The sequence below is a fragment of the Diceros bicornis genome, chromosome 6 (genome assembly GCF_020826845.1).
Source record: "Diceros bicornis minor isolate mBicDic1 chromosome 6, mDicBic1.mat.cur, whole genome shotgun sequence".
Taxonomy (NCBI): Eukaryota; Metazoa; Chordata; class Mammalia; order Perissodactyla; family Rhinocerotidae; genus Diceros; species Diceros bicornis.
The window spans coordinates 4875824-4903784 of record NC_080745.1 but is presented as its reverse complement, the minus strand read 5'-3'; the positions used below and the strand labels follow the sequence as shown (position 1 = coordinate 4903784).

The 27961-nt window shown below is 50.4% G+C and overlaps 3 protein-coding genes across 3 annotated transcripts; all 3 read left to right on the top strand.

The window, feature by feature from the left end:
• Positions 1 to 583: 583 nt before the first annotated feature.
• Positions 584 to 6493, top strand: LOC131406873 (double homeobox protein 4-like protein 4). Its single transcript, XM_058542741.1, has 6 exons — positions 584 to 608; positions 1320 to 1474; positions 3500 to 3572; positions 4077 to 4228; positions 5603 to 5717; positions 6018 to 6493. The coding sequence occupies exons 1-6, from the start codon at positions 584 to 586 to the stop codon at positions 6491 to 6493; spliced, it is 996 nt and encodes a 331-aa protein (XP_058398724.1).
• A 4631-nt stretch (positions 6494 to 11124) lies between these two features.
• On the top strand, positions 11125 to 17035 carry LOC131406872 (double homeobox protein 4-like protein 4). The gene is made up of 6 exons (XM_058542740.1): positions 11125 to 11149; positions 11861 to 12015; positions 14041 to 14113; positions 14619 to 14770; positions 16145 to 16259; positions 16560 to 17035. Exons 1-6 carry the CDS (start codon positions 11125 to 11127, stop codon positions 17033 to 17035), a joined length of 996 nt encoding a protein of 331 aa, XP_058398723.1.
• Positions 17036 to 21672: 4637 nt separating this feature from the next.
• LOC131406871 (double homeobox protein 4-like protein 4) lies at positions 21673 to 27581 on the top strand. The gene is made up of 6 exons (XM_058542739.1): positions 21673 to 21697; positions 22409 to 22563; positions 24589 to 24661; positions 25167 to 25318; positions 26691 to 26805; positions 27106 to 27581. The coding sequence occupies exons 1-6, from the start codon at positions 21673 to 21675 to the stop codon at positions 27579 to 27581; spliced, it is 996 nt and encodes a 331-aa protein (XP_058398722.1).
• The last annotated feature ends 380 nt before the right edge of the window (positions 27582 to 27961 follow it).

The following is a 27961-nucleotide window of genomic DNA, read 5'->3' as shown; positions in this document are numbered from 1 at the left end:
ATGCTTCAGCCTCCATTTCGACGTGCATGACCTGGGTTGACCTCAGCCTAGCCTTCAATGCCCTTGGGCATGACTCATGGGTAAAACCCAGAAAACGATTCACCTGTTGAATTTTAAGTATTCGTTCCTCACCCGAAAGTAAAAGGAAATGCTTCGAGGTTGGAAAAAAGTGCATTCCGGGGCATGCTGAGGGAAATGTGCAAAGTACACGATCAAAGCAAGGCTCTCCGCATTGGATATACGACGGTTATCCGCAATCACGGAAAACCCAGAGGAATGGAACGTATCAGGGAGCAAACTGTTTCTACGTGTGCAAAGTCGTCAGCCTGAAGTCAAAGTTATACTGGGAAAAGGATTATGACGGTTGCAAAGGTCCCCGCTAGCCTCTCAACTGGCCCTTAACGGTCAACTTCCACCTGTTTGGTGGGATCCCCGCAAGGTCATAAATATTGAATGAAGCGCTACCATAGGAAGCTATTGAAAGAAATAGGGGCGGGCCAAGCTGGGCCTTGATAAGCCCTGTGCTTCCGGGTACCGCTCAGTTGGCCAGCCGTCTCTGTGGAATCCAAGTGACTCTCCCAAGATGGATTCGAGCAGCTCATTAAGCGGTAAGTTCCCATCTGCATCTCGGCTCTGTAGTCAGATCATCCAAGAGCCTTCATGCTTTTCTAGCTTTCAAGAACATATCAATTACCAGGCTGGATGCAGGGACCGATTGTCTAGGGCTCTGTTTCAGCGACACTTTGTGGGCGACAGAGGGATTGTGTCGAGACAAGCTTGGACCTGGCTTCCTTGGAATGAAAATCCAAGTTGATAGCCGTGATTTCCATCAATGGCTCCTCTACTGAAAGTCTTCAAGTTGGCTCTCTGGTGGTAGAGAACAGCACATGAATTATCAAGTATTTTATGTCTAATTTTAGAAGTATATCTTTCATTCACACGGACGAAAAGTTGCATGCTTGTGGAAGGGGGACTTGCCGTTTGTCTAAAATTTAAAGGAGCTCCTTGTTATTTCCAATAACATCCCTTGTTTCTGTGGCTTCCCCATTCTGTTTGCATGTAATTATATGGATTACTTGCGTGTGGTTGGTACCTTCCCTAGGTCGTTGACTCTCGTCCTTTCCACAAGGCGCCCTCCTTGTGGACCGGCCTGTTTCCCAGTCAACGTAACCTTAGGTGCATGCTTTAGTTCAAAATGGACAGCACTCCTCAGACGTGGAAATGTTCCAAATGGCGTAAAGAGAAGAGCTAGGCTTGCACCACCGGTTTGCATCCCTATGGAAGCCTTCCTAGTACGTTTACCCTCTTCTCTCTGACAGGCCGGCACCCAAGAGGATCCCGACGAAGGAGGACCGTTTTGAATCCGAGTCAAAGGGATGCTCTGCAAGCATTGTTTCAACAGAACCCCTACCCCGGGATCGCCACCAGAGAACGACTGGCCCAAGAAATTGACATTCCGGAAGCCAGAGTCCAGGTAGGCTTGAGTTTCTCTCTCATCCTCTCCCAGGCTCAAGGTACAGACACAATCGGAGCTAAGCAATCTGCAGTCAGTCTCTTTGGTCAGGGAGTTGGCTTAGAAGCTTTTTTTCTGCTTGTGTCATGCCATGCGAAGAACGCAATCACAACAACAAGACACGTGTCTATGCCTTTCACCAACGCTGGAAATCTTGGTTTGGTGTACTCACTGATGGAGGAAGGGAGTACACTGGGTCATTCACCAGAGAGCCAAACGTTCAGTCATATGTGGTCACTCGAGAGGATTTAAGCCATGGGGTCAACATGGTCGTGATATGTTGCGCTTGATCACTGCCGTCGCTACTACAGAAGACGGAGTACCCTGCAGCACTGAGTCCTCTGGTTAAGAGTTGATGGGTGTCCCGGGTTCTCAGAGCGGTTTTTGTTTTGTTTTGACACTTGCTTTAGTGCTACCAAGGGTTTCAAATGGGTCGGGCACATGGGACAGTTTAAAGCCCAACCCCATATTGAATGATTGTCCAAGCAGTGGTCGATAGAGAAAGGAAAGTCAACCTAATGTCTCCCCTGACCAAAGAGACAGCTGGGAAGTACACGCTCACTCTAGGAGAAGCCGGCTTCAGATCGCCAACCAAGAATTTAAGGCGACTTAGCAGAGGCAGGTATTGAAGGCGGGGTTTTTGGATTTGCTCTAGTCCCCGATGAGCCACGGGGTATGGGGACTTCAATTTGAGGGCCTGCTCGGGAGGAGGCCTATTTCATTCTCTTGACGCTCCCCTTCTGGGTGTCCAAGACAACACTGACTCAAATCCTAGTACTGAATGTGCCTCCCTTGGCAGCACTTGGCCATAGGTGGTTGAGTGTCTCTGGGCCCATTTGAATCCATGGTCAGGCAGGAAAGTCCCCGAAACCATAAAGGATGAGGCTGGCTGTGCCACGGCATTTGTCCCTTTACTCCTTGCCCCCAAGGAACCACCTGTCAGGTTTGAAGTAAGTCACCAAGGAATCAGAAGTAACACTTGAGCACAATGCCTGGGACATTAGAAGAGGCCAACAGACATTGGATGTCTTTCACTCTAGACATTTTTCCTGAGAGTAGTCAAATTTTCCACACCAAACCGTCAGAAATGATTGGTGGAAGAAAATTTTAGAAAACCACTGCTCTTCTGTCTCTGGTACTGAGGAAAAACGTACCTCATCCCATTGTTTATGAGAGTGACACTCGGTTCCAAAATAGGTATGGGTATGTCAGAGCCTCCTAACCTAGAGGTGACTGTGGAATGAACTCAGTAAGAGCCAACTCTGAATGAGTCTCTCCCTAACAGCACAGGCTAGTCATTATTGACCTCCTGCTGTAGTGAATTTATTACTGGGGCACTTCCCCATGTATTGTGTGTCAGGAAATAGTACTGCCTGTGGGAACAAGAGACAGGTGAAGAAACGGTAATCAGGCACTGAGCACAGCAAAGATGAGGCGCAAAGAGCCAGAGAGAGCAAGGGAGAGAAGAGGGAGGGGGGAGAGAGAGAGACAGAGACAGAGAGACAGGGACAGGAAGAGAGAGAAACAGAGATGGACAGACAGAGAGAAAGAGAGACAGAAAGACAGAGAGAGAAACTGGTATGGTTCAAGAAAATAGGAGAGGGAGAGTGAGGACACGTTGGCGAGCTCGTTCTGCCTTGGGCAAGGCAAGCATTGTCTCCTCAATCAGGGGCATTCACTTTGGAGAGCAGGGAGATGACCAAAGAAGCAATGATTCTTTCCACGGATTGCAGATGGTGTCTTTTCCCACATTTCGTGCTCTCCTTTGGAGAGGAAAGCATTCTCCTTTGGATAATATAGTGACTTCGAATTATAAACGTGTCCACTCTGGGCAGACAGCTATTTCGGGGTTTTCCTTAGTCAGTTAGTTAGTTAGTTCTTAGTTAGTTAGTTAGGTTGTTTGTTCTCTTTTGAATCACTGCAAAAGATCTCTGGAATTCTGCTGACAAGAGTTGCATAACAATTGATTCTTCTTCTGGCACTCAGATTTGGTTTCAAAACCAACGCAGGAGACATCTAAGGCAGGGCCGATTGGGGTCCAGAGACTCTGCGGGAGAAGGGCAATTGCATGGAGTGGAGCAGCCTCAAGCTCGCACTGCAAGTGAGTACTCAGCATTCCAGAAGCATTTGCTCCGAGGATCTCCTTCCCAAGCAAAACTCACTGCAGGGGGTTGCCAAATGTTTGGCAAAGAGCGCTTAGGAGAAGAGCCAAAGATATCTTCTTCCGGCTCCCTCAGTGTTCCAGATAGGAGCACCGTGCCCCTCTTTGGCCAGCGGGCTCTTTCTTGGCCAGGAAGGGTTTGAACCCTCTGCTCCCAAAACTGCTAGGAAGTGCAGATTCCTCTTCTCCCATCACCTCGGGGGTTTTCTCCAAGGGCTACGTAGCACTGGTCAATGACTGTCTCAGAGGACTCAGTGGGAGGAAAGGTGGTGGGAAAAAAATATAGATGTAGATACACGTGCCCACACAAACACACAGACACACACACACCAATTTCTGTTTCACGTTGAATGTGCCATCCGCCTAAAATGCCTCTTTTCTTCCTTTGTTCCCCTTTAGAATGCCACCCAAAAGAAGGCAGGAGACAGCGGACACGCATCACTCCATCGCAAACCAGGATCCTCGTTCAAAACTTCGAGAAGAACCGATTTCCCGGCATTGCTGCCAGGGAAGAACTGGCCAGACTAACAGGCATCCCAGAGTCGAGAATTCAGGTAAGTTCTCAGTGTGTGACACACGGTTTGTCCCACGTGGAAGGGGTCTTGGCCGTTTAGTTGCTGCCGGCTAAAAGTGGGCTCTTTGGGGTCATCCCGCTGATCCAGGGCCAAGACATGGTGTGGAAAGCCCTGGCCTGGCGAGTGAGAGTCCACCCGAAGGAGGAATTTCCAAATCCAATTGGTGGTTGTGCCCATGCATGTAAAAGCAGTGGCAGGACAAAAGTGGGAAACCGTGAAGGCCGCTAGCTATTTTGAGAAAACCCTGTCTGTCAGGGCTTCTCAAGCTTAGCAGTGCTGGCATCTGGGCCCAGAGATTTCTTTGTGGTGAGGGGGGGAGCTGTCCTGTGGGTGGTGGCACGTTGCTCAGTGTCTTGGGCCTCGAGGCCCTAGGAGCCCGTAGGGACCCGGCCAACCACGCAACTCTAGCCCTTTCCCCCTCCCTTCTGCCCCCTCCCCCCTGAAGATAAGCTAATCATCTAGGGTCATTGGCCTTATCCTGGCTGGGGGTGGGGGCACCTTCACGGTTGGTTGTGAACTCTTGCTCTCCCTAAGTCATGGAGACAGTGGTTTGGGGTACATAAACTAGGAAGCAGGTTCGTAGTTGTTTCGAGACAGAGCCTCTGAAACACTCTCACTTGGATCCAAGAACCTGTGGCTCTGCTTCAACGGGCTGACAAGGCCAAGTGTTCTTGCCTCCGTTCTCCATGGATGGGGAGGAAACTGAACCACTTCGGGAGAGCTCCTTTTCTGACGCAGCCATGGAAATCGAGGGCCCATTCTAGACCCAGGTGTTGTTCACCTGGATTCGGTGGCTGCCTGTGTCTGGACCTCCCTCCACAATTGATTGGCTTGTAGACGTGTCAAGTGGAGATGTGTGCTGGAGGCATGGGTTTCAACCCAGGCCTGAACCAGCAAAGGCATCTGAGCCAGAGAAGGTGACTTTTCATTTGCATCACAGCCATTGGCAGACAGGGGATAGCTTGGTTTTGAGGAAGGCCTGTAGAGCTGACAACTTGGAGTCTTCTGGGTAAGGAAGGGGAGGGGGGCCTCTTAAGAATTTACCTCAAGGCTCATAAGGTGGGTGATACGAAGGCATGGACTCCCAGGGAGTGAGAGGGCAAGAGAGCTAGGGAGCAGGGTGTGAAGGGCCTGCCATTCTAGAAAATCAAGGTGGGATCCACACTGTTAGGCAGATGTCAGCAGTTGCCCTGAACGGGCACCTAGTTTGCAAGGACCAGGTGAAAGGTATAGATAGAATCCCCTTGAGATTAGGCCTCACGGACTTTGCCCACTGCCTGACAGATCGGGGGGCAGATAGAGCTGGAATCCCTTACTTCTTCTGATGTCCATGTCTCTCTTTTTCTGTCCCAGGTATGGTTTCAGAACCGAAGAGCTCGGCACCCAGAGCAGACGAGGAGTGGACCCGTGAAAGCCTTGATGCAAGGCCCCAATGCCAGGCCTCCTCTGGCTGCTCTGCAGGACCAAAGCAACCTGTCCACTGTCCCCAGCAGCTCACCTCCTCTCCCTGCCTGCAATCCTCTCAGGAGCATCCAATCGCTTGCTATAGCAGCTCCTCCTCTCTGCCCGACGTGCTTCCTTCCTTGGTTTTCTCCTGCTGCCTCTGTGGGCCAGTCCCCGGGGCCCCTGGTGGTCCTGCCCACGCAGCCTGTGCAGGGAAAGGAGAACACTCACCCTCCTGGGACACTTGCGTGCCACTGGTCAACCAGACCAACTCTGGGAGGGGCTCTCCCGCCTACTCACCCTCCTCTCCTGCCCCCATACCGAGGAATATGCCAGGAGCACAATGAGCACACTGGCATGGCAGCGCTGCCCTTCCAAGACTCCCCTCAGCCTGACCCTGACAATCCTAAGCAACAGTTGCAGGATCTGGCTCAGCCAGGCACATCCCACGCTATGCAGCAGTGGGGCGAGGGGCCTCAGGTTGTCACGGCCAGAGAGGAGCCTCAGGAAAGGGCAGTTCTGCAGCCTGCGCACACTGACACACACGTGTGGCAGCAGCAGGTGTTGTCGGCCAAAGAGCCCGCTCCTGCGCCAGGCCAACAGCACCAGCGCTCTGCAGAAACCTCCAGCCTCTTAGATGAACTCCTCGCAGATGCAGAGGTTCAGGAAAAGGCACAACCTTTTCTGAATGGGGATCTGCAGGCAGAGGAGCCTCCAGGAACACCGGAAGAACTTCTCAGCGGAGAAGAATTACAGGCTCTGCTCGACATGCTGCAATGCTCACCAGGGCCTCCGATTTAGGGGCAGGAAGGCATCATTTCCCACACCCCCATTCAGGCTTCTCCTCCAGTGGTGCCAAGCCAGCATGACCAGGAAGGAGGAGAGACAAGGAACACTCAGCGTGGTCAGGAGGGAGGCCAAGGCTGGAAGCATTGTCCATCACTTGGGATCCCAAAGGGAGCATGTCCCCCTGTCCTGTGGGCCCCACCGCATTGTCTCCACGACTGTTGCCAAGCTCCACAGGGCCTCTGGAGGCACCATGGGCACCAGGCTGTGGGTGCCCTCCCTGAAGTCTGATGGAGCTAAAGCCTTGTCAGGACAAACGTGACCTCCTCCTCTCCTCGGCCATCTGGACCATCCCGGAACTGGAACCCAATCGAGACCAGGGCCATAGGTCTAAGAAGGACACACGCACGCGTGTTTCCCTTCTGGCATGCCTGGAAGTCAAACATGACCTCAGCTTGGGGCATGCTTAGAAAAGGAGGGCATGCTACATTTCTTAAACGAGTGAGTCCAGGAAGGTGAGATTTTATGCTAGCTGTGAGTTTTGAACCTGGCACCTGGAAGCGACTTCAGTCTCCATCTATCAATGATTCATTTGAAGATCAAGTCCATACTCCCATGGAGTCTTTGCCTAGGAGTTTCCCTGGGAGCATTGAACTTGTACAGAAAACGGCAGGGAAAGGTACAATAGCAACACCAAGCAATCGCTCACGAAAGTGGATGAAGCTCACTCTTCGGTCATTTTCACATTTGTGCATGTATGGGCATGAATAGCTCCCTATATTCTTTCCTAGTGTTTTGTAGAGAAGGTGTCCGTTATCTCAGAGCCCCTCGGCAGTCTTCCTTCATCCATGGCTCCTCCCTTCCCTTCAAGTGGTACTTTGAGCAATGCCTCTTGCACTTTCAGGTGGCATGTGACTCTCCTTAGGTACAATAAAAATATCTTTGAAAATGTAATGTGACTTCTTGGTTGTGATTTGGTCCACACGCCCTCTGTCTCATCTGTCATGCAATTCTTCGGAGATTGGCAATGCCTCCTTTGCCTGGGACGGTGCGAGAAGGAGGTCGGGATGCCCAGCTCTAGTTCAAAGCTTCTGTCTACAAAGATACCAGATTGGAATCACTAAAATCGTCCCGCAGTGAACAACCTTACCTTCGATTTGGGCAGCCTAATGCGCAAGCCTTCCTCAAGGCTGTATACATTGAGTACAAGTGCCACAATAATCCCAGCACACTCTTTATGAACAGATTATACTCAGCAGAGGTCATGTCAACCCCTAAGGCTGATGGTATTATGTAGGCCATAAAATCGACCCTCCAGGTCTCCTTGCCCCTCTCTTTATCTCTAAATCTCCCTCCCTGCCTCTCTCTCTCTCTCTTCCTCACCGAGTCTCTTTCTCTCTTTCTCTCTCTTTCTCTCTCTCTCTCTCACACACACACACACACACACACACACAAACACCCAAAAGCATTTTGAAGCATACTGTGAATGCCAGTAGCTCACTTCCCTGGTTATCTCATTCTGTCTCAAGACCGTTCCCCAGTATGCTCTGAGGTAAGACATTCTGAACACACTAGCTTCATGCCCATATTTCCTACTCCCATGTGATTAGACTTGGCCAATAATGAAAGAATTCTGATACTGACCAATGAAAGCCCATACACAACTATATCTGTATCTCTGTCTACATCTGCCTCCACCTCTATTTGTCTAGAGAGTGTATCACTCTATAGATATATCTAGTCCTAAAAATCCCTGCCCATCTCTCCTCCCCTAGGTTCCCCTTTGGCCATATCTCTCTATATGACAATCTACCTGTAATTTCTGTAGAGACAGGGAAAGAATGTGTTTCGCTGGCTGAACGTGTTCGGATAGAGCTTCTGAAACAAGAGTCTGGCCACGGTGGGCTCAAGACAAATGGGACTGGCTCTTTAGCAAAGGAAGCCACCTGGAGGAATGGCCCTTTTAGGAGGGGAAGAGGAAAGCTGTCTCAGGGTGCCTGGAAGCCTCAGTTCCGTTGTGTGCCGGCCTTCCGCGGACGGTGTAGCTACATCGAAGAGGCAGGTTTCAGTCCTGTGAGGATGCAATGCTGACTCCTGCAGAGGAGTCTGAGAGCCGGGGCTGGGCCATCGGAGCCTACACTGTCAATGGATGTCCTGGGCGAAAACACATCTGGGCGCTCTCAGGAGGCCCTGGCTGCTCTGCATAAGGCAGCTGCCACGCTCACGAACAACCTGCCAGACGAGGTGTCCTAGTGGGAGCTGGTGGATGTCTGACAACTAGCACGTCTGCAGGAGTAGCACTCTACGGTGAGGTTCCAGGTGCTTTTCTCTGCAAGGAGATCCGCACCCAAACCTGGGAGAGCCGCCATGAGCCCAACAAGATGATGGCATCGCCCTCTGATGTCCCGTGCCTCACAACTAGGGTCCGGGATTCGGATATATTGAACACATCCTCCTGGGACTCTTAGGCCACGTCCAGTCCCCTTGGCATCCACCCTCGGGCTCCACCTAGTGAGCACCTACATGTGGGCAAATAGTTTAAGAAATATACACATCAATGAATAAATAAATGAATGAATATACACATAAGTAAATGAAAGAGAGAATCAGAGAGCAAGGATGCCATAGCGGGCAGATTGGACATTTGGCCTCTGGAGCCAAGATCAGAACTTTGCTCCTGTACCAGGTTGGGGGTTTTATGCTTTTGGGGAAGGCTCCGCAGTTAGGGCGTCACCCCTGCAAACGAAATTGACCCCTTCGTGGAGCCTCCCTGCCCACCTGACACCTTCTGCTGTATGGCAGCTCTCTAACACAATCCTGCTGAAACCCACGGTCTGAGAACAACCTATTAAATGGCAAGGATCCTGTCCTTCCACATCGCCTTACTTCTATTTATATTTACTTCCTTTTTTTGTTTTTGTAATTGCAGTAACATTGGTTGGTAACATTGTGTAAATTTCAGGCATACCGCTATTTCTGCATTGATTACACCACGTCCACCACCCAAATACTAATTACAGTCCATCACCACACACATGTGCCTAATCATCCCTTTCGCCACCCCCCTCCTCCCCTCTGGTAAGCACCAATCTAATCTCTGTCTCTATGTGTTGATTTGTTGTGGTTTTCTTCTTCTACTTATGAGTGAGATCGTACCGTATTTGACCTTCTCCCTCTGACTTATTTCGCTTGGCATAATACCCTCAATGTCCATCCATGTTGTCACAAATGGCTGGCTTTCATTGTTTCTAAGTGCCCATCAAGGGACGAATGGATGAAGGAGTTGTGGTCTATATACACAATGGAATACTCCTTACTCGTATTTAAATAGGCGATGTTTCTTCTATGTCAAGCCGGTGGCCTTTCTGCTACCTAAAAATACACACACACACACACACACACAGACACAAAAGCACACTCCTCCCTAGTACTATTTTAAAATAATTGAATGCATTTAGTTTCTGGTATAAATAGTCTCATCTTCACTTCATTCTCCTTAGGCTGATTTTCTTCCTCTTAGCACACAGAGTTGGGTTTCACAGCCTTGGGTGGCAAAAGTATACACTAGTGTTCGAAGGTTGGTCGTTTGGTTGGTTGGTTGCTTGCCTTGCTTGCTTCCCTCGATTTTGGGGGTTTCCTAAAAGTTATCTGGAGCATATACTCGATTGAAATGATTGACTGGTAACACTTTTTTATCCAACCATTCCTTTCAACCACAGCTGTCACATCCACCGTCTAAGCTTTTGCTTTTATAAACCCCTCATTTTTTTTAACATAAATCGGCACTTTTGGTTTCTAGTTTGTTTTCATTTTCTATGAAAGAAAGGTCTATCTTCAAAGACATGGGACTCCTGTCAGCATTCTCATGTTCTTTGAATTGTCTTCCCCCTCTCCCGTGTTGTTAAGCAGTGCTATCCTTTTCTGACCTCTTGAATCTCTTGACCTACCCTGACAATAGGCATCAAGAACAGTAGAAACCAGCTAGAGATAGTCTGTTTCCCTTCCTTCAAACCATAAAAAGTATTATGTTTCATTCCGACTTTTGAGGTTTTGACAGCAGACAATGCTTCAGCCTCCATTTCGACGTGCATGACCTGGGTTGACCTCAGCCTAGCCTTCAATGCCCTTGGGCATGACTCATGGGTAAAACCCAGAAAACGATTCACCTGTTGAATTTTAAGTATTCGTTCCTCACCCGAAAGTAAAAGGAAATGCTTCGAGGTTGGAAAAAAGTGCATTCCGGGGCATGCTGAGGGAAATGTGCAAAGTCCACGATCAAAGCAAGGCTCTCCGCATTGGATATACGACGGTTATCCGCAATCACGGAAAACCCAGAGGAATGGAACGTATCAGGGAGCAAACTGTTTCTACGTGTGCAAAGTCGTCAGCCTGAAGTCAAAGTTATACTGGGAAAAGGATTATGACGGTTGCAAAGGTCCCCGCTAGCCTCTCAACTGGCCCTTAACGGTCAACTTCCACCTGTTTGGTGGGATCCCCGCAAGGTCATAAATATTGAATGAAGCGCTACCATAGGAAGCTATTGAAAGAAATAGGGGCGGGCCAAGCTGGGCCTTGATAAGCCCTGTGCTTCCGGGTACCGCTCAGTTGGCCAGCCGTCTCTGTGGAATCCAAGTGACTCTCCCAAGATGGATTCGAGCAGCTCATTAAGCGGTAAGTTCCCATCTGCATCTCGGCTCTGTAGTCAGATCATCCAAGAGCCTTCATGCTTTTCTAGCTTTCAAGAACATATCAATTACCAGGCTGGATGTAGGGACCGATTGTCTAGGGCTCTGTTTCAGCGACACTTTGTGGGCGACAGAGGGATTGTGTCGAGACAAGCTTGGACCTGGCTTCCTTGGAATGAAAATCCGAGTTGATAGCCGTGATTTCCATCAATGGCTCCTCTACTGAAAGTCTTCAAGTTGGCTCTCTGGTGGTAGAGAACAGCACATGAATTATCAAGTATTTTATGTCTAATTTTAGAAGTATGTCTTTCATTCACACGGACGAAAAGTTGCATGCTTGTGGAAGGGGGACTTGCCGTTTGTCTAAAATTTAAAGGAGCTCCTTGTTATTTCCAGTAACATCCCTTGTTTCTGTGGCTTCCCCATTCTGTTTGCATGTAATTATATGGATTACTTGCGTGTGGTTGGTACCTTCCCTAGGTCGTTGACTCTCGTCCTTTCCACAAGGCGCCCTCCTTGTGGACCGGCCTGTTTCCCAGTCAACGTAACCTTAGGTGCATGCTTTAGTTCAAAATGGACAGCACTCCTCAGACGTGGAAATGTTCCAAACGGCGTAAAGAGAAGAGCTAGGCTTGCACCACCGGTTTGCATCCCTATGGAAGCCTTCCTAGTACGTTTACCCTCTTCTCTCTGACAGGCCGGCACCCAAGAGGATCCCGACGAAGGAGGACCGTTTTGAATCCGAGTCAAAGGGATGCTCTGCAAGCATTGTTTCAACAGAACCCCTACCCCGGGATCGCCACCAGAGAACGACTGGCCCAAGAAATTGACATTCCGGAAGCCAGAGTCCAGGTAGGCTTGAGTTTCTCTCTCATCCTCTCCCAGGCTCAAGGTACAGACACAATCGGAGCTAAGCAATCTGCAGTCAGTCTCTTTGGTCAGGGAGTTGGCTTAGAAGCTTTTTTTCTGCTTGTGTCATGCCATGCGAAGAACGCAATCACAACAACAAGACACGTGTCTATGCCTTTCACCAACGCTGGAAATCTTGGTTTGGTGTACTCACTGATGGAGGAAGGGAGTACACTGGGTCATTCACCAGAGAGCCAAACGTTCAGTCATATGTGGTCACTCGAGAGGATTTAAGCCATGGGGTCAACATGGTCGTGATATGTTGCGCTTGATCACTGCCGTCGCTACTACAGAAGACGGAGTACCCTGCAGCACTGAGTCCTCTGGTTAAGAGTTGATGGGTGTCCCGGGTTCTCAGAGCGGTTTTTGTTTTGTTTTGACACTTGCTTTAGTGCTACCAAGGGTTTCAAATGGGTCGGGCACATGGGACAGTTTAAAGCCCAACCCCATATTGAATGATTGTCCAAGCAGTGGTCGATAGAGAAAGGAAAGTCAACCTAATGTCTCCCCTGACCAAAGAGACAGCTGGGAAGTACACGCTCACTCTAGGAGAAGCCGGCTTCAGATCGCCAACCAAGAATTTAAGGCGACTTAGCAGAGGCAGGTATTGAAGGCGGGGTTTTTGGATTTGCTCTAGTCCCCGATGAGCCACGGGGTATGGGGACTTCAATTTGAGAGCCTGCTCGGGAGGAGGCCTATTTCATTCTCTTGACGCTCCCCTTCTGGGTGTCCAAGACAACACTGACTCAAATCCTAGTACTGAATGTGCCTCCCTTGGCAGCACTTGGCCATAGGTGGTTGAGTGTCTCTGGGCCCATTTGAATCCATGGTCAGGCAGGAAAGTCCCCGAAACCATAAAGGATGAGGCTGGCTGTGCCACGGCATTTGTCCCTTTACTCCTTGCCCCCAAGGAACCACCTGTCAGGTTTGAAGTAAGTCACCAAGGAATCAGAAGTAACACTTGAGCACAATGCCTGGGACATTAGAAGAGGCCAACAGACATTGGATGTCTTTCACTCTAGACATTTTTCCTGAGAGTAGTCAAATTTTCCACACGAAACCGTCAGAAATGATTGGTGGAAGAAAATTTTAGAAAACCACTGCTCTTCTGTCTCTGGTACTGAGGAAAAACGTACCTCATCCCATTGTTTATGAGAGTGACACTCAGTTCCAAAATAGGTATGGGTATGTCAGAGCCTCCTAACCTAGAGGTGACTGTGGAATGAACTCAGTAAGAGCCAACTCTGAATGAGTCTCTCCCTAACAGCACAGGCTAGTCATTATTGACCTCCTGCTGTAGTGAATTTATTACTGGGGCACTTCCCCATGTATTGTGTGTCAGGAAATAGTACTGCCTGTGGGAACAAGAGACAGGTGAAGAAACGGTAATCAGGCACTGAGCACAGCAAAGATGAGGTGCAAAGAGCCAGAGAGAGCAAGGGAGAGAAGAGGGAGGGGGGAGAGAGAGAGACAGAGACAGAGAGACAGGGACAGGAAGAGAGAGAGACAGAGATGGACAGACAGAGAGAAAGAGAGACAGAAAGACAGAGAGAGAAACTGGTATGGTTCAAGAAAATAGGAGAGGGAGAGTGAGGACACGTTGGCGAGCTCGTTCTGCCTTGGGCAAGGCAAGCATTGTCTCCTCAATCAGGGGCATTCACTTTGGAGAGCAGGGAGATGACCAAAGAAGCAATGATTCTTTCCACGGATTGCAGATGGTGTCTTTTCCCACATTTCGTGCTCTCCTTTGGAGAGGAAAGCATTCTCCTTTGGATAATATAGTGCCTTCGAATTATAAACGTGTCCACTCTGGGCAGACAGCTATTTCGGGGTTTTCCTTAGTCAGTTAGTTAGTTAGTTCTTAGTTAGTTAGTTAGGTTGTTTGTTCTCTTTTGAATCACTGCAAAAGATCTCTGGAATTCTGCTGACAAGAGTTGCATAACAATTGATTCTTCTTCTGGCACTCAGATTTGGTTTCAAAACCAACGCAGGAGACATCTAAGGCAGGGCCGATTGGGGTCCAGAGACTCTGCGGGAGAAGGGCAATTGCATGGAGTGGAGCAGCCTCAAGCTCGCACTGCAAGTGAGTACTCAGCATTCCAGAAGCATTTGCTCCGAGGATCTCCTTCCCAAGCAAAACTCACTGCAGGGGGTTGCCAAATGTTTGGCAAAGAGCGCTTAGGAGAAGAGCCAAAGATATCTTCTTCCGGCTCCCTCAGTGTTCCAGATAGGAGCACCGTGCCCCTCTTTGGCCAGCGGGCTGTTTCTTGGCCAGGAAGGGTTTGAACCCTCTGCTCCCAAAACTGCTAGGAAGTGCAGATTCCTCTTCTCCCATCACCTCGGGGGTTTTCTCCAAGGGCTACGTAGCACTGGTCAATGACTGTCTCAGAGGACTCAGTGGAAGGAAAGGTGGTGGGAAAAAAGATATAGATGTAGATACACGTGCCCACACAAACACACAGACACACACACACCAATTTCTGTTTCACGTTGAATGTGCCATCCGCCTAAAATGCCTCTTTTCTTCCTTTGTTCCCCTTTAGAATGCCACCCAAAAGAAGGCAGGAGACAGCGGACACGCATCACTCCATCGCAAACCAGGATCCTCGTTCAAAACTTCGAGAAGAACCGATTTCCCGGCATTGCTGCCAGGGAAGAACTGGCCAGACTAACAGGCATCCCAGAGTCGAGAATTCAGGTAAGTTCTCAGTGTGTGACACACGGTTTGTCCCACGTGGAAGGGGTCTTGGCCGTTTAGTTGCTGCCGGCTAAAAGTGGGCTCTTTGGGGTCATCCCACTGATCCAGGGCCAAGACATGGTGTGGAAAGCCCTGGCCTGGCGAGTGAGAGTCCACCCGAAGGAGGAATTTCCAAATCCAATTGGTGGTTGTGCCCATGCATGTAAAAGCAGTGGCAGGACAAAAGTGGGAAACCGTGAAGGCCGCTAGCTATTTTGAGAAAACCCTGTCTGTCAGGGCTTCTCAAGCTTAGCAGTGCTGGCATCTGGGCCCAGAGATTTCTTTGTGGTGAGGGGGGGAGATGTCCTGTGGGTGGTGGCACGTTGCTCAGTGTCTTGGGCCTCGAGGCCCTAGGAGCCCGTAGGGACCCGGCCAACCACGCGACTCTAGCCCTTTCCCCCTCCCTTCTGCCCCCTCCCCCCTGAAGATAAGCTAATCATCTAGGGTCATTGGCCTTATCCTGGCTGGGGGTGGGGGCACCTTCACGGTTGGTTGTGAACTCTTGCTCTCCCTAAGTCATGGAGACAGTGGTTTGGGGTACATAAACTAGGAAGCAGGTTCGTAGTTGTTTCGAGACAGAGCCTCTGAAACACTCTCACTTGGATCCAAGAACCTGTGGCTCTGCTTCAACGGGCTGACAAGGCCCTGTGTTCTTGCCTCCGTTCTCCATGGATGGGGAGGAAACTGAACCACTTCGGGAGAGCTCCTTTTCTGAGGCAGCCATGGAAATCGAGGGCCCATTCTAGACCCAGGTGTTGTTCACCTGGATTCGGTGGCTGCCTGTGTCTGGACCTCCCTCCACAATTGATTGGCTTGTAGACGTGTCAAGTGGAGATGTGTGCTGGAGGCATGGGTTTCAACCCAGGCCTGAACCAGCAAAGGCATCTGAGCCAGAGAAGGTGACTTTTCATTTGCATCACAGCCATTGGCAGACAGGGGATAGCTTGGTTTTGAGGAAGGCCTGTAGAGCTGACAACTTGGAGTCTTCTGGGTAAGGAAGGGGAGGGGGGCCTCTTAAGAATTTACCTCAAGGCTCATAAGGTGGGTGATACGAAGGCATGGACTCCCAGGGAGTGAGAGGGCAAGAGAGCTAGGGAGCAGGGTGTGAAGGGCCTGCCATTCTAGAAAATCAAGGTGGGATCCACACTGTTAGGCAGATGTCAGCAGTTGCCCTGAACGGGCACCTAGTTTGCAAGGACCAGGTGAAAGGTATAGATAGAATCCCCTTGAGATTAGGCCTCACGGACTTTGCCCACTGCCTGACAGATCGGGGGGCAGATAGAGCTGGAATCCCTTACTTCTTCTGATGTCCATGTCTCTCTTTTTCTGTCCCAGGTATGGTTTCAGAACCGAAGAGCTCGGCACCCAGAGCAGACCAGGAGTGGACCCGTGAAAGCCTTGATGCAAGGCCCCAATGCCAGGCCTCCTCTGGCTGCTCTGCAGGACCAAAGCAACCTGTCCACTGTCCCCAGCAGCTCACCTCCTCTCCCTGCCTGCAATCCTCTCAGGAGCATCCAATCGCTTGCTATAGCAGCTCCTCCTCTCTGCCCGACGTGCTTCCTTCCTTGGTTTTCTCCTGCTGCCTCTGTGGGCCAGTCCCCGGGGCCCCTGGTGGTCCTGCCCACGCAGCCTGTGCAGGGAAAGGAGAACACTCACCCTCCTGGGACACTTGCGTGCCACTGGTCAACCAGACCAACTCTGGGAGGGGCTCTCCCGCCTACTCACCCTCCTCTCCTGCCCCCATACCGAGGAATATGCCAGGAGCACAATGAGCACACTGGCATGGCAGCGCTGCCCTTCCAAGACTCCCCTCAGCCTGACCCTGACAATCCTAAGCAACAGTTGCAGGATCTGGCTCAGCCAGGCACATCCCACGCTATGCAGCAGTGGGGCGAGGCGCCTCAGGTTGTCACGGCCAGAGAGGAGCCTCAGGAAAGGGCAGTTCTGCAGCCTGCGCACACTGACACACACGTGTGGCAGCAGCAGGTGTTGTCGGCCAAAGAGCCCGCTCCTCCGCCAGGCCAACAGCACCAGCGCTCTGCAGAAACCTCCAGCCTCTTAGATGAACTCCTCGCAGATGCAGAGGTTCAGGAAAAGGCACAACCTTTTCTGAATGGGGATCTGCAGGCAGAGGAGCCTCCAGGAACACCGGAAGAACTTCTCAGCGGAGAAGAATTTCAGGCTCTGCTCGACATGCTGCAATGCTCACCAGGGCCTCCGATTTAGGGGCAGGAAGGCATCATTTCCCACACCCCCATTCAGGCTTCTCCTCCAGTGGTGCCAAGCCAGCATGACCAGGAAGGAGGAGAGACAAGGAACACTCAGCGTGGTCAGGAGGGAGGCCAAGGCTGGAAGCATTGTCCATCACTTGGGATCCCAAAGGGAGCATGTCCCCCTGTCCTGTGGGCCCCACCGCATTGTCTCCACGACTGTTGCCAAGCTCCACAGGGCCTCTGGAGGCACCATGGGCACCAGGCTGTGGGTGCCCTCCCTGAAGTCTGATGGAGCTAAAGCCTTGTCAGGACAAACGTGACCTCCTCCTCTCCTCGGCCATCTGGACCATCCCGGAACTGGAACCCAATCGAGGCCAGGGCCATAGGTCTAAGAAGGACACACGCACGCGTGTTTCCCTTCTGGCATGCCTGGAAGTCAAACATGACCTCAGCTTGGGGCATGCTTAGAAAAGGAGGGCATGCTACATTTCTTAAACGAGTGAGTCCAGGAAGGTGAGATTTTATGCTAGCTGTGAGTTTTGAACCTGGCACCTGGAAGCGACTTCAGTCTCCATCTATCAATGATTCATTTGAAGATCAAGTCCATACTCCCATGGAGTCTTTGCCTAGGAGTTTCCCTGGGAGCATTGAACTTGTACAGAAAACGGCAGGGAAAGATACAATAGCAACACCAAGCAATCACTCAGGAAAGTGGATGAAGCTCACTCTTCGGTCATTTTCACATTTGTGCATGTATGGGCATGAATAGCTCCCTATATTCTTTCCTAGTGTTTTGTAGAGAAGGTGTCCGTTATCTCAGAGCCCCTCGGCAGTCTTCCTTCATCCATGGCTCCTCCCTTCCCTTCAAGTGGTACTTTGAGCAATGCCTCTTGCACTTTCAGGTGGCATGTGACTCTCCTTAGGTACAATAAAAATATCTTTGAAAATGTAATGTGACTTCTTGGTTGTGATTTGGTCCACACGCCCTCTGTCTCATCTGTCATGCAATTCTTCGGAGATTGGCAATGCCTCCTTTGCCTGGGACGGTGCGAGAAGGAGGTCGGGATGCCCAGCTCTAGTTCAAAGCTTCTGTCTACAAAGATACCAGATTGGAATCACTAAAATCGTCCCGCAGTGAACAACCTTACCTTCGATTTGGGCAGCCTAATGCGCAAGCCTTCCTCAAGGCTGTATACATTGAGTACAAGTGCCACAATAATCCCAGCACACTCTTTATGAACAGATTATACTCAGCAGAGGTCATGTCAACCCCTAAGGCTGATGGTATTATGTAGGCCATAAAATCGACCCTCCAGGTCTCCTTGCCCCTCTCTTTATCTCTAAATCTCCCTCCCTGCCTCTCTCTCTCTCTCTTCCTCACCGAGTCTCTTTCTCTCTTTCTCTCTCTTTCTCTCTCTCTCTCTCACACACACACACACACACACACACACACACAAACACCCAAAAGCATTTTGAAGCATACTGTGAATGCCAGTAGCTCACTTCCCTGGTTATCTCATTCTGTCTCAAGACCGTTCCCCAGTATGCTCTGAGGTAAGACATTCTGAACACACTAGCTTCATGCCCATATTTCCTACTCCCATGTGATTAGACTTGGCCAATAATGAAAGAATTCTGATACTGACCAATGAAAGCCCATACACAACTATATCTGTATCTCTGTCTACATCTGCCTCCACCTCTATTTGTCTAGAGAGTGTATCACTCTATAGATATATCTAGTCCTAAAAATCCCTGCCCATCTCTCCTCCCCTAGGTTCCCCTTTGGCCATATCTCTCTATATGACAATCTACCTGTAATTTCTGTAGAGACAGGGAAAGAATGTGTTTCGCTGGCTGAACGTGTTCGGATAGAGCTTCTGAAACAAGAGTCTGGCCACGGTGGGCTCAAGACAAATGGGACTGGCTCTTTAGCAAAGGAAGCCACCTGGAGGAATGGCCCTTTTAAGAGGGGAAGAGGAAAGCTGTCTCAGGGTGCCTGGAAGCCTCAGTTCCGTTGTGTGCCGGCCTTCCGCGGACGGTGTAGCTACATCGAAGAGGCAGGTTTCAGTCCTGTGAGGATGCAATGCTGACTCCTGCAGAGGAGTCTGAGAGCCGGGGCTGGGCCATCGGAGCCTACACTGTCAATGGATGTCCTGGGCGAAAACACATCTGGGCGCTCTCAGGAGGCCCTGGCTGCTCTGCATAAGGCAGCTGCCACGCTCACGAACAACCTGCCAGACGAGGTGTCCTAGTGGGAGCTGGTGGATGTCTGACAACTAGCACGTCTGCAGGAGTAGCACTCTACGGTGAGGTTCCAGGTGCTTTTCTCTGCAAGGAGATCCGCACCCAAACCTGGGAGAGACGCCATGAGCCCAACAAGATGATGGCATCGCCCTCTGATGTCCCGTGCCTCACAACTAGGGTCCGGGATTCGCATATATTGAACACATCCTCCTGGGACTCTTAGGCCACGTCCAGTCCCCTTGGCATCCACCCTTGGGCTCCACCTAGTGAGCACCTACATGTGGGCAAATAGTTTAAGAAATATACACATCAATGAATAAATAAATGAATGAATATACACATAAGTAAATGAAAGAGAGAATCAGAGAGTAAGGATGCCATAGCGGGCAGATTGGACATTTGGCCTCTGGAGCCAAGATCAGAACTTTGCTCCTGTACCAGGTTGGGGGTTTTATGCTTTTGGGGAAGGCTCCGCAGTTAGGGCGTCACCCCTGCAAACGAAATTGACCCCTTCGTGGAGCCTCCCTGCCCACCTGACACCTTCTGCTGTATGGCAGTTCTCTAACACAATCCTGCTGAAACCCAAGGTCTGAGAACAACCTATTAAATGGGAAGGATCCTGTCCTTCCACATCGCCTTACTTCTATTTATATTTACTTCCTTTTTTTGTTTTTGTAATTGCAGTAACATTGGTTGGTAACATTGTGTAAATTTCAGGCATACCGCTATTTCTGCATTGATTACACCACGTCCACCACCCAAATACTAATTACAGTCCATCACCACACACATGTGCCTAATCATCCCTTTCGCCACCCCCCTCCTCCCCTCTGGTAAGCACCAATCTAATCTCTGTCTCTATGTGTTGATTTGTTGTGGTTTTCTTCTTCTACTTATGAGTGAGATCGTAACGTATTTGACCTTCTCCCTCTGACTTATTTCGCTTAGCATAATACCCTCAATGTCCATCCATGTTGTCACAAATGGCTGGCTTTCATTGTTTCTAAGTGCCCATCAAGGGACGAATGGATGAAGGAGTTGTGGTCTATATACACAATGGAATACTCCTTACTCGTATTTAAATAGGCGATGTTTCTTCTATGTCAAGCCGGTGGCCTTTCTGCTACCTAAAAATACACACACACACACACACACACACAGACACAAAAGCACACTCCTCCCTAGTACTATTTTAAAATAATTGAATGCATTTTGTTTCTGGTATAAATAGTCTCATCTTCACTTCATTCTCCTTAGGCTGATTTTCTTCCTCTTAGCACACAGAGTTGGGTTTCACAGCCTTGGGTGGCAAAAGTATACACTAGTGTTCGAAGGTTGGTCGTTTGGTTGGTTGGTTGCTTGCCTTGCTTGCTTCCCTCGATTTTGGGGGTTTCCTAAAAGTTACCTGGAGCATATACTCGATTGAAATGATTGACTGGTAACACGTTTTTATCCAACCATTCCTTTCAACCACAGCTGTCACATCCACCGTCTAAGCTTTTGCTTTTATAAACCCCTCATTTTTTTTAACATAAATCGGCACTTTTGGTTTCTAGTTTGTTTTCATTTTCTATGAAAGAAAGGTCTATCTTCAAAGACATGGGACTCCTGTCAGCATTCTCATGTTCTTTGAATTGTCTTCCCCCTCTCCCGTGTTGTTAAGCAGTGCTATCCTTTTCTGACCTCTTGAATCTCTTGACCTACCCTGACAATAGGCATCAAGAACAGTAGAAACCAGCTAGAGATAGTCTGTTTCCCTTCCTTCAAACCATAAAAAGTATTATGTTTCATTCCGACTTTTGAGGTTTTGACAGCAGACAATGCTTCAGCCTCCATTTCGACGTGCATGACCTGGGTTGACCTCAGCCTAGCCTTCAATGCCCTTGGGCATGACTCATGGGTAAAACCCAGAAAACGATTCACCTGTTGAATTTTAAGTATTCGTTCCTCACCCGAAAGTAAAAGGAAATGCTTCGAGGTTGGAAAAAAGTGCATTCCGGGGCATGCTGAGGGAAATGTGCAAAGTCCACGATCAAAGCAAGGCTCTCCGCATTGGATATACGACGGTTATCCGCAATCACGGAAAACCCAGAGGAATGGAACGTATCAGGGAGCAAACTGTTTCTACGTGTGCAAAGTCGTCAGCCTGAAGTCAAAGTTATACTGGGAAAAGGATTATGACGGTTGCAAAGGTCCCCGCTAGCCTCTCAACTGGCCCTTAACGGTCAACTTCCACCTGTTTGGTGGGATCCCCGCAAGGTCATAAATATTGAATGAAGCGCTACCATAGGAAGCTATTGAAAGAAATAGGGGCGGGCCAAGCTGGGCCTTGATAAGCCCTGTGCTTCCGGGTACCGCTCAGTTGGCCAGCCGTCTCTGTGGAATCCAAGTGACTCTCCCAAGATGGATTCGAGCAGCTCATTAAGCGGTAAGTTCCCATCTGCATCTCGGCTCTGTAGTCAGATCATCCAAGAGCCTTCATGCTTTTCTAGCTTTCAAGAACATATCAATTACCAGGCTGGATGCAGGGACCGATTGTCTAGGGCTCTGTTTCAGCGACACTTTGTGGGCGACAGAGGGATTGTGTCGAGACAAGCTTGGACCTGGCTTCCTTGGAATGAAAATCCGAGTTGATAGCCGTGATTTCCATCAATGGCTCCTCTACTGAAAGTCTTCAAGTTGGCTCTCTGGTGGTAGAGAACAGCACATGAATTATCAAGTATTTTATGTCTAATTTTAGAAGTATATCTTTCATTCACACGGACGAAAAGTTGCATGCTTGTGGAAGGGGGACTTGCCGTTTGTCTAAAATTTAAAGGAGCTCCTTGTTATTTCCAGTAACATCCCTTGTTTCTGTGGCTTCCCCATTCTGTTTGCATGTAATTATATGGATTACTTGCGTGTGGTTGGTACCTTCCCTAGGTCGTTGACTCTCGTCCTTTCCACAAGGCGCCCTCCTTGTGGACCGGCCTGTTTCCCAGTCAACGTAACCTTAGGTGCATGCTTTAGTTCAAAATGGACAGCACTCCTCAGACGTGGAAATGTTCCAAACGGCGTAAAGAGAAGAGCTAGGCTTGCACCACCGGTTTGCATCCCTATGGAAGCCTTCCTAGTACGTTTACCCTCTTCTCTCTGACAGGCCGGCACCCAAGAGGATCCCGACGAAGGAGGACCGTTTTGAATCCGAGTCAAAGGGATGCTCTGCAAGCATTGTTTCAACAGAACCCCTACCCCGGGATCGCCACCAGAGAACGACTGGCCCAAGAAATTGACATTCCGGAAGCCAGAGTCCAGGTAGGCTTGAGTTTCTCTCTCATCCTCTCCCAGGCTCAAGGTACAGACACAATCGGAGCTAAGCAATCTGCAGTCAGTCTCTTTGGTCAGGGAGTTGGCTTAGAAGCTTTTTTTCTGCTTGTGTCATGCCATGCGAAGAACGCAATCACAACAACAAGACACGTGTCTATGCCTTTCACCAACGCTGGAAATCTTGGTTTGGTGTACTCACTGATGGAGGAAGGGAGTACACTGGGTCATTCACCAGAGAGCCAAACGTTCAGTCATATGTGGTCACTCGAGAGGATTTAAGCCATGGGGTCAACATGGTCGTGATATGTTGCGCTTGATCACTGCCGTCGCTACTACAGAAGACGGAGTACCCTGCAGCACTGAGTCCTCTGGTTAAGAGTTGATGGGTGTCCCGGGTTCTCAGAGCGGTTTTTGTTTTGTTTTGACACTTGCTTTAGTGCTACCAAGGGTTTCAAATGGGTCGGGCACATGGGACAGTTTAAAGCCCAACCCCATATTGAATGATTGTCCAAGCAGTGGTCGATAGAGAAAGGAAAGTCAACCTAATGTCTCCCCTGACCAAAGAGACAGCTGGGAAGTACACGCTCACTCTAGGAGAAGCCGGCTTCAGATCGCCAACCAAGAATTTAAGGCGACTTAGCAGAGGCAGGTATTGAAGGCGGGGTTTTTGGATTTGCTCTAGTCCCCGATGAGCCACGGGGTATGGGGACTTCAATTTGAGGGCCTGCTCGGGAGGAGGCCTATTTCATTCTCTTGACGCTCCCCTTCTGGGTGTCCAAGACAACACTGACTCAAATCCTAGTACTGAATGTGCCTCCCTTGGCAGCACTTGGCCATAGGTGGTTGAGTGTCTCTGGGCCCATTTGAATCCATGGTCAGGCAGGAAAGTCCCCGAAACCATAAAGGATGAGGCTGGCTGTGCCACGGCATTTGTCCCTTTACTCCTTGCCCCCAAGGAACCACCTGTCAGGTTTGAAGTAAGTCACCAAGGAATCAGAAGTAACACTTGAGCACAATGCCTGGGACATTAGAAGAGGCCAACAGACATTGGATGTCTTTCACTCTAGACATTTCTCCTGAGAGTAGTCAAATTTTCCACACGAAACCGTCAGAAATGATTGGTGGAAGAAAATTTTAGAAAACCACTGCTCTTCTGTCTCTGGTACTGAGGAAAAACGTACCTCATCCCATTGTTTATGAGAGTGACACTCGGTTCCAAAATAGGTATGGGTATGTCAGAGCCTCCTAACCTAGAGGTGACTGTGGAATGGACTCAGTAAGAGCCAACTCTGAATGAGTCTCTCCCTAACAGCACAGGCTAGTCATTATTGACCTCCTGCTGTAGTGAATTTATTACTGGGGCACTTCCCCATGTATTGTGTGTCAGGAAATAGTACTGCCTGTGGGAACAAGAGACAGGTGAAGAAACGGTAATCAGGCACTGAGCACAGCAAAGATGAGGTGCAAAGAGCCAGAGAGAGCAAGGGAGAGAAGAGGGAGGGGGGAGAGAGAGAGACAGAGACAGAGAGACAGGGACAGGAAGAGAGAGAGACAGAGATGGACAGACAGAGAGAAAGAGAGACAGAAAGACAGAGAGAGAAACTGGTATGGTTCAAGAAAATAGGAGAGGGAGAGTGAGGACACGTTGGCGAGCTCGTTCTGCCTTTGGCAAGGCAAGCATTGTCTCCTCAATCAGGGGCATTCACTTTGGAGAGCAGGGAGATGACCAAAGAAGCAATGATTCTTTCCACGGATTGCAGATGGTGTCTTTTCCCACATTTCGTGCTCTCCTTTGGAGAGGAAAGCATTCTCCTTTGGATAATATAGTGCCTTCGAATTATAAACGTGTCCACTCTGGGCAGACAGCTATTTCGGGGTTTTCCTTAGTCAGTTAGTTAGTTAGTTCTTAGTTAGTTAGTTAGGTTGTTTGTTCTCTTTTGAATCACTGCAAAAGATCTCTGGAATTCTGCTGACAAGAGTTGCATAACAATTGATTCTTCTTCTGGCACTCAGATTTGGTTTCAAAACCAACGCAGGAGACATCTAAGGCAGGGCCGATTGGGGTCCAGAGACTCTGCGGGAGAAGGGCAATTGCATGGAGTGGAGCAGCCTCAAGCTCGCACTGCAAGTGAGTACTCAGCATTCCAGAAGCATTTGCTCCGAGGATCTCCTTCCCAAGCAAAACTCACTGCAGGGGGTTGCCAAATGTTTGGCAAGGAGCGCTTAGGAGAAGAGCCAAAGATATCTTCTTCCGGCTCCCTCAGTGTTCCAGATAGGAGCACCGTGCCCCTCTTTGGCCAGCGGGCTGTTTCTTGGCCAGGAAGGGTTTGAACCCTCTGCTCCCAAAACTGCTAGGAAGTGCAGATTCCTCTTCTCCCATCACCTCGGGGGTTTTCTCCAAGGGCTACGTAGCACTGGTCAATGACTGTCTCAGAGGACTCAGTGGGAGGAAAGGTGGTGGGAAATAAGATATAGATGTAGATACACGTGCCCACACAAACACACAGACACACACACACCAATTTCTGTTTCACGTTGAATGTGCCATCCGCCTAAAATGCCTCTTTTCTTCCTTTGTTCCCCTTTAGAATGCCACCCAAAAGAAGGCAGGAGACAGCGGACACGCATCACTCCATCGCAAACCAGGATCCTCGTTCAAAACTTCGAGAAGAACCGATTTCCCGGCATTGCTGCCAGGGAAGAACTGGCCAGACTAACAGGCATCCCAGAGTCGAGAATTCAGGTAAGTTCTCAGTGTGTGACACACGGTTTGTCCCACGTGGAAGGGGTCTTGGCCGTTTAGTTGCTGCCGGCTAAAAGTGGGCTCTTTGGGGTCATCCCGCTGATCCAGGGCCAAGACATGGTGTGGAAAGCCCTGGCCTGGCGAGTGAGAGTCCACCCGAAGGAGGAATTTCCAAATCCAATTGGTGGTTGTGCCCATGCATGTAAAAGCAGTGGCAGGACAAAAGTGGGAAACCGTGAAGGCCGCTAGCTATTTTGAGAAAACCCTGTCTGTCAGGGCTTCTCAAGCTTAGCAGTGCTGGCATCTGGGCCCAGAGATTTCTTTGTGGTGAGGGGGGGAGCTGTCCTGTGGGTGGTGGCACGTTGCTCAGTGTCTTGGGCCTCGAGGCCCTAGGAGCCCGTAGGGACCCGGCCAACCACGCGACTCTAGCCCTTTCCCCCTCCCTTCTGCCCCCTCCCCCCTGAAGATAAGCTAATCATCTAGGGTCATTGGCCTTATCCTGGCTGGGGGTGGGGGCACCTTCACGGTTGGTTGTGAACTCTTGCTCTCCCTAAGTCATGGAGACAGTGGTTTGGGGTACATAAACTAGGAAGCAGGTTCGTAGTTGTTTCGAGACAGAGCCTCTGAAACACTCTCACTTGGATCCAAGAACCTGTGGCTCTGCTTCAACGGGCTGACAAGGCCCTGTGTTCTTGCCTCCGTTCTCCATGGATGGGGAGGAAACTGAACCACTTCGGGAGAGCTCCTTTTCTGAGGCAGCCATGGAAATCGAGGGCCCATTCTAGACCCAGGTGTTGTTCACCTGGATTCGGTGGCTGCCTGTGTCTGGACCTCCCTCCACAATTGATTGGCTTGTAGACGTGTCAAGTGGAGATGTGTGCTGGAGGCATGGGTTTCAACCCAGGCCTGAACCAGCAAAGGCATCTGAGCCAGAGAAGGTGACTTCATTTGCATCACAGCCATTGGCAGACAGGGGATAGCTTGGTTTTGAGGAAGGCCTGTAGAGCTGACAACTTGGAGTCTTCTGGGTAAGGAAGGGGAGGGGGGCCTCTTAAGAATTTACCTCAAGGCTCATAAGGTGGGTGATACGAAGGCATGGACTCCCAGGGAGTGAGAGGGCAAGAGAGCTAGGGAGCAGGGTGTGAAGGGCCTGCCATTCTAGAAAATCAAGGTGGGATCCACACTGTTAGGCAGATGTCAGCAGTTGCCCTGAACGGGCACCTAGTTTGCAAGGACCAGGTGAAAGGTATAGATAGAATCCCCTTGAGATTAGGCCTCACGGACTTTGCCCACTGCCTGACAGATCGGGGGGCAGATAGAGCTGGAATCCCTTACTTCTTCTGATGTCCATGTCTCTCTTTTTCTGTCCCAGGTATGGTTTCAGAACCGAAGAGCTCGGCACCCAGAGCAGACCAGGAGTGGACCCGTGAAAGCCTTGATGCAAGGCCCCAATGCCAGGCCTCCTCTGGCTGCTCTGCAGGACCAAAGCAACCTGTCCACTGTCCCCAGCAGCTCACCTCCTCTCCCTGCCTGCAATCCTCTCAGGAGCATCCAATCGCTTGCTATAGCAGCTCCTCCTCTCTGCCCGACGTGCTTCCTTCCTTGGTTTTCTCCTGCTGCCTCTGTGGGCCAGTCCCCGGGGCCCCTGGTGGTCCTGCCCACGCAGCCTGTGCAGGGAAAGGAGAACACTCACCCTCCTGGGACACTTGCGTGCCACTGGTCAACCAGACCAACTCTGGGAGGGGCTCTCCCGCCTACTCACCCTCCTCTCCTGCCCCCATACCGAGGAATATGCCAGGAGCACAATGAGCACACTGGCATGGCAGCGCTGCCCTTCCAAGACTCCCCTCAGCCTGACCCTGACAATCCTAAGCAACAGTTGCAGGATCTGGCTCAGCCAGGCACATCCCACGCTATGCAGCAGTGGGGCGAGGGGCCTCAGGTTGTCACGGCCAGAGAGGAGCCTCAGGAAAGGGCAGTTCTGCAGCCTGCGCACACTGACACACACGTGTGGCAGCAGCAGGTGTTGTCGGCCAAAGAGCCCGCTCCTGCGCCAGGCCAACAGCACCAGCGCTCTGCAGAAACCTCCAGCCCCTTAGATGAACTCCTCGCAGATGCAGAGGTTCAGGAAAAGGCACAACCTTTTCTGAATGGGGATCTGCAGGCAGAGGAGCCTCCAGGAACACCGGAAGAACTTCTCAGCGGAGAAGAATTTCAGGCTCTGCTCGACATGCTGCAATGCTCACCAGGGCCTCCGATTTAGGGGCAGGAAGGCATCATTTCCCACACCCCCATTCAGGCTTCTCCTCCAGTGGTGCCAAGCCAGCATGACCAGGAAGGAGGAGAGACAAGGAACACTCAGCGTGGTCAGGAGGGAGGCCAAGGCTCGAAGCATTGTCCATCACTTGGGATCCCAAAGGGAGCATGTTCCCCTGTCCTGTGGGCCCCACCGCATTGTCGCCACGACTGTTGCCAAGCTCCACAGGGCCTCTGGAGGCACCATGGGCACCAGGCTGTGGGTGCCCTCCCTGAAGTCTGATGGAGCTAAAGCCTTGTCAGGACAAACGTGACCTCCTCCTCTCCTCGGCCATCTGGACCATCCCGGAACTGGAACCCAATCGAGGCCAGGGCCATAGGTCTAAG

What these genes read in the sequence shown, in the direction of transcription:
- LOC131406873 (XM_058542741.1), top strand. Translation starts at nt 584, where the DNA reads ATGGATTCGAGCAGCTCATTAAGCG. An exon ending in TTCCGGAAGCCAGAGTCCAG is followed by an intron (nt 1,475 to 3,499) that starts GTAGGCTTGAGT and finishes TCTGGCACTCAG; the next exon opens with ATTTGGTTTCAAAACCAACG. An exon ending in GGCTGCTCTGCAGGACCAAA is followed by an intron (nt 5,718 to 6,017) that starts GCAACCTGTCCA and finishes CCCCATACCGAG; the next exon opens with GAATATGCCAGGAGCACAAT.
- LOC131406872 (XM_058542740.1), top strand. Translation starts at nt 11,125, where the DNA reads ATGGATTCGAGCAGCTCATTAAGCG. An exon ending in TTCGAGCAGCTCATTAAGCG is followed by an intron (nt 11,150 to 11,860) that starts GTAAGTTCCCAT and finishes TCTCTCTGACAG; the next exon opens with GCCGGCACCCAAGAGGATCC. An exon ending in TCCCAGAGTCGAGAATTCAG is followed by an intron (nt 14,771 to 16,144) that starts GTAAGTTCTCAG and finishes TTTCTGTCCCAG; the next exon opens with GTATGGTTTCAGAACCGAAG.
- LOC131406871 (XM_058542739.1), top strand. Translation starts at nt 21,673, where the DNA reads ATGGATTCGAGCAGCTCATTAAGCG. An exon ending in CAGAGACTCTGCGGGAGAAG is followed by an intron (nt 24,662 to 25,166) that starts GGCAATTGCATG and finishes CCCCTTTAGAAT; the next exon opens with GCCACCCAAAAGAAGGCAGG. An exon ending in TCCCAGAGTCGAGAATTCAG is followed by an intron (nt 25,319 to 26,690) that starts GTAAGTTCTCAG and finishes TTTCTGTCCCAG; the next exon opens with GTATGGTTTCAGAACCGAAG.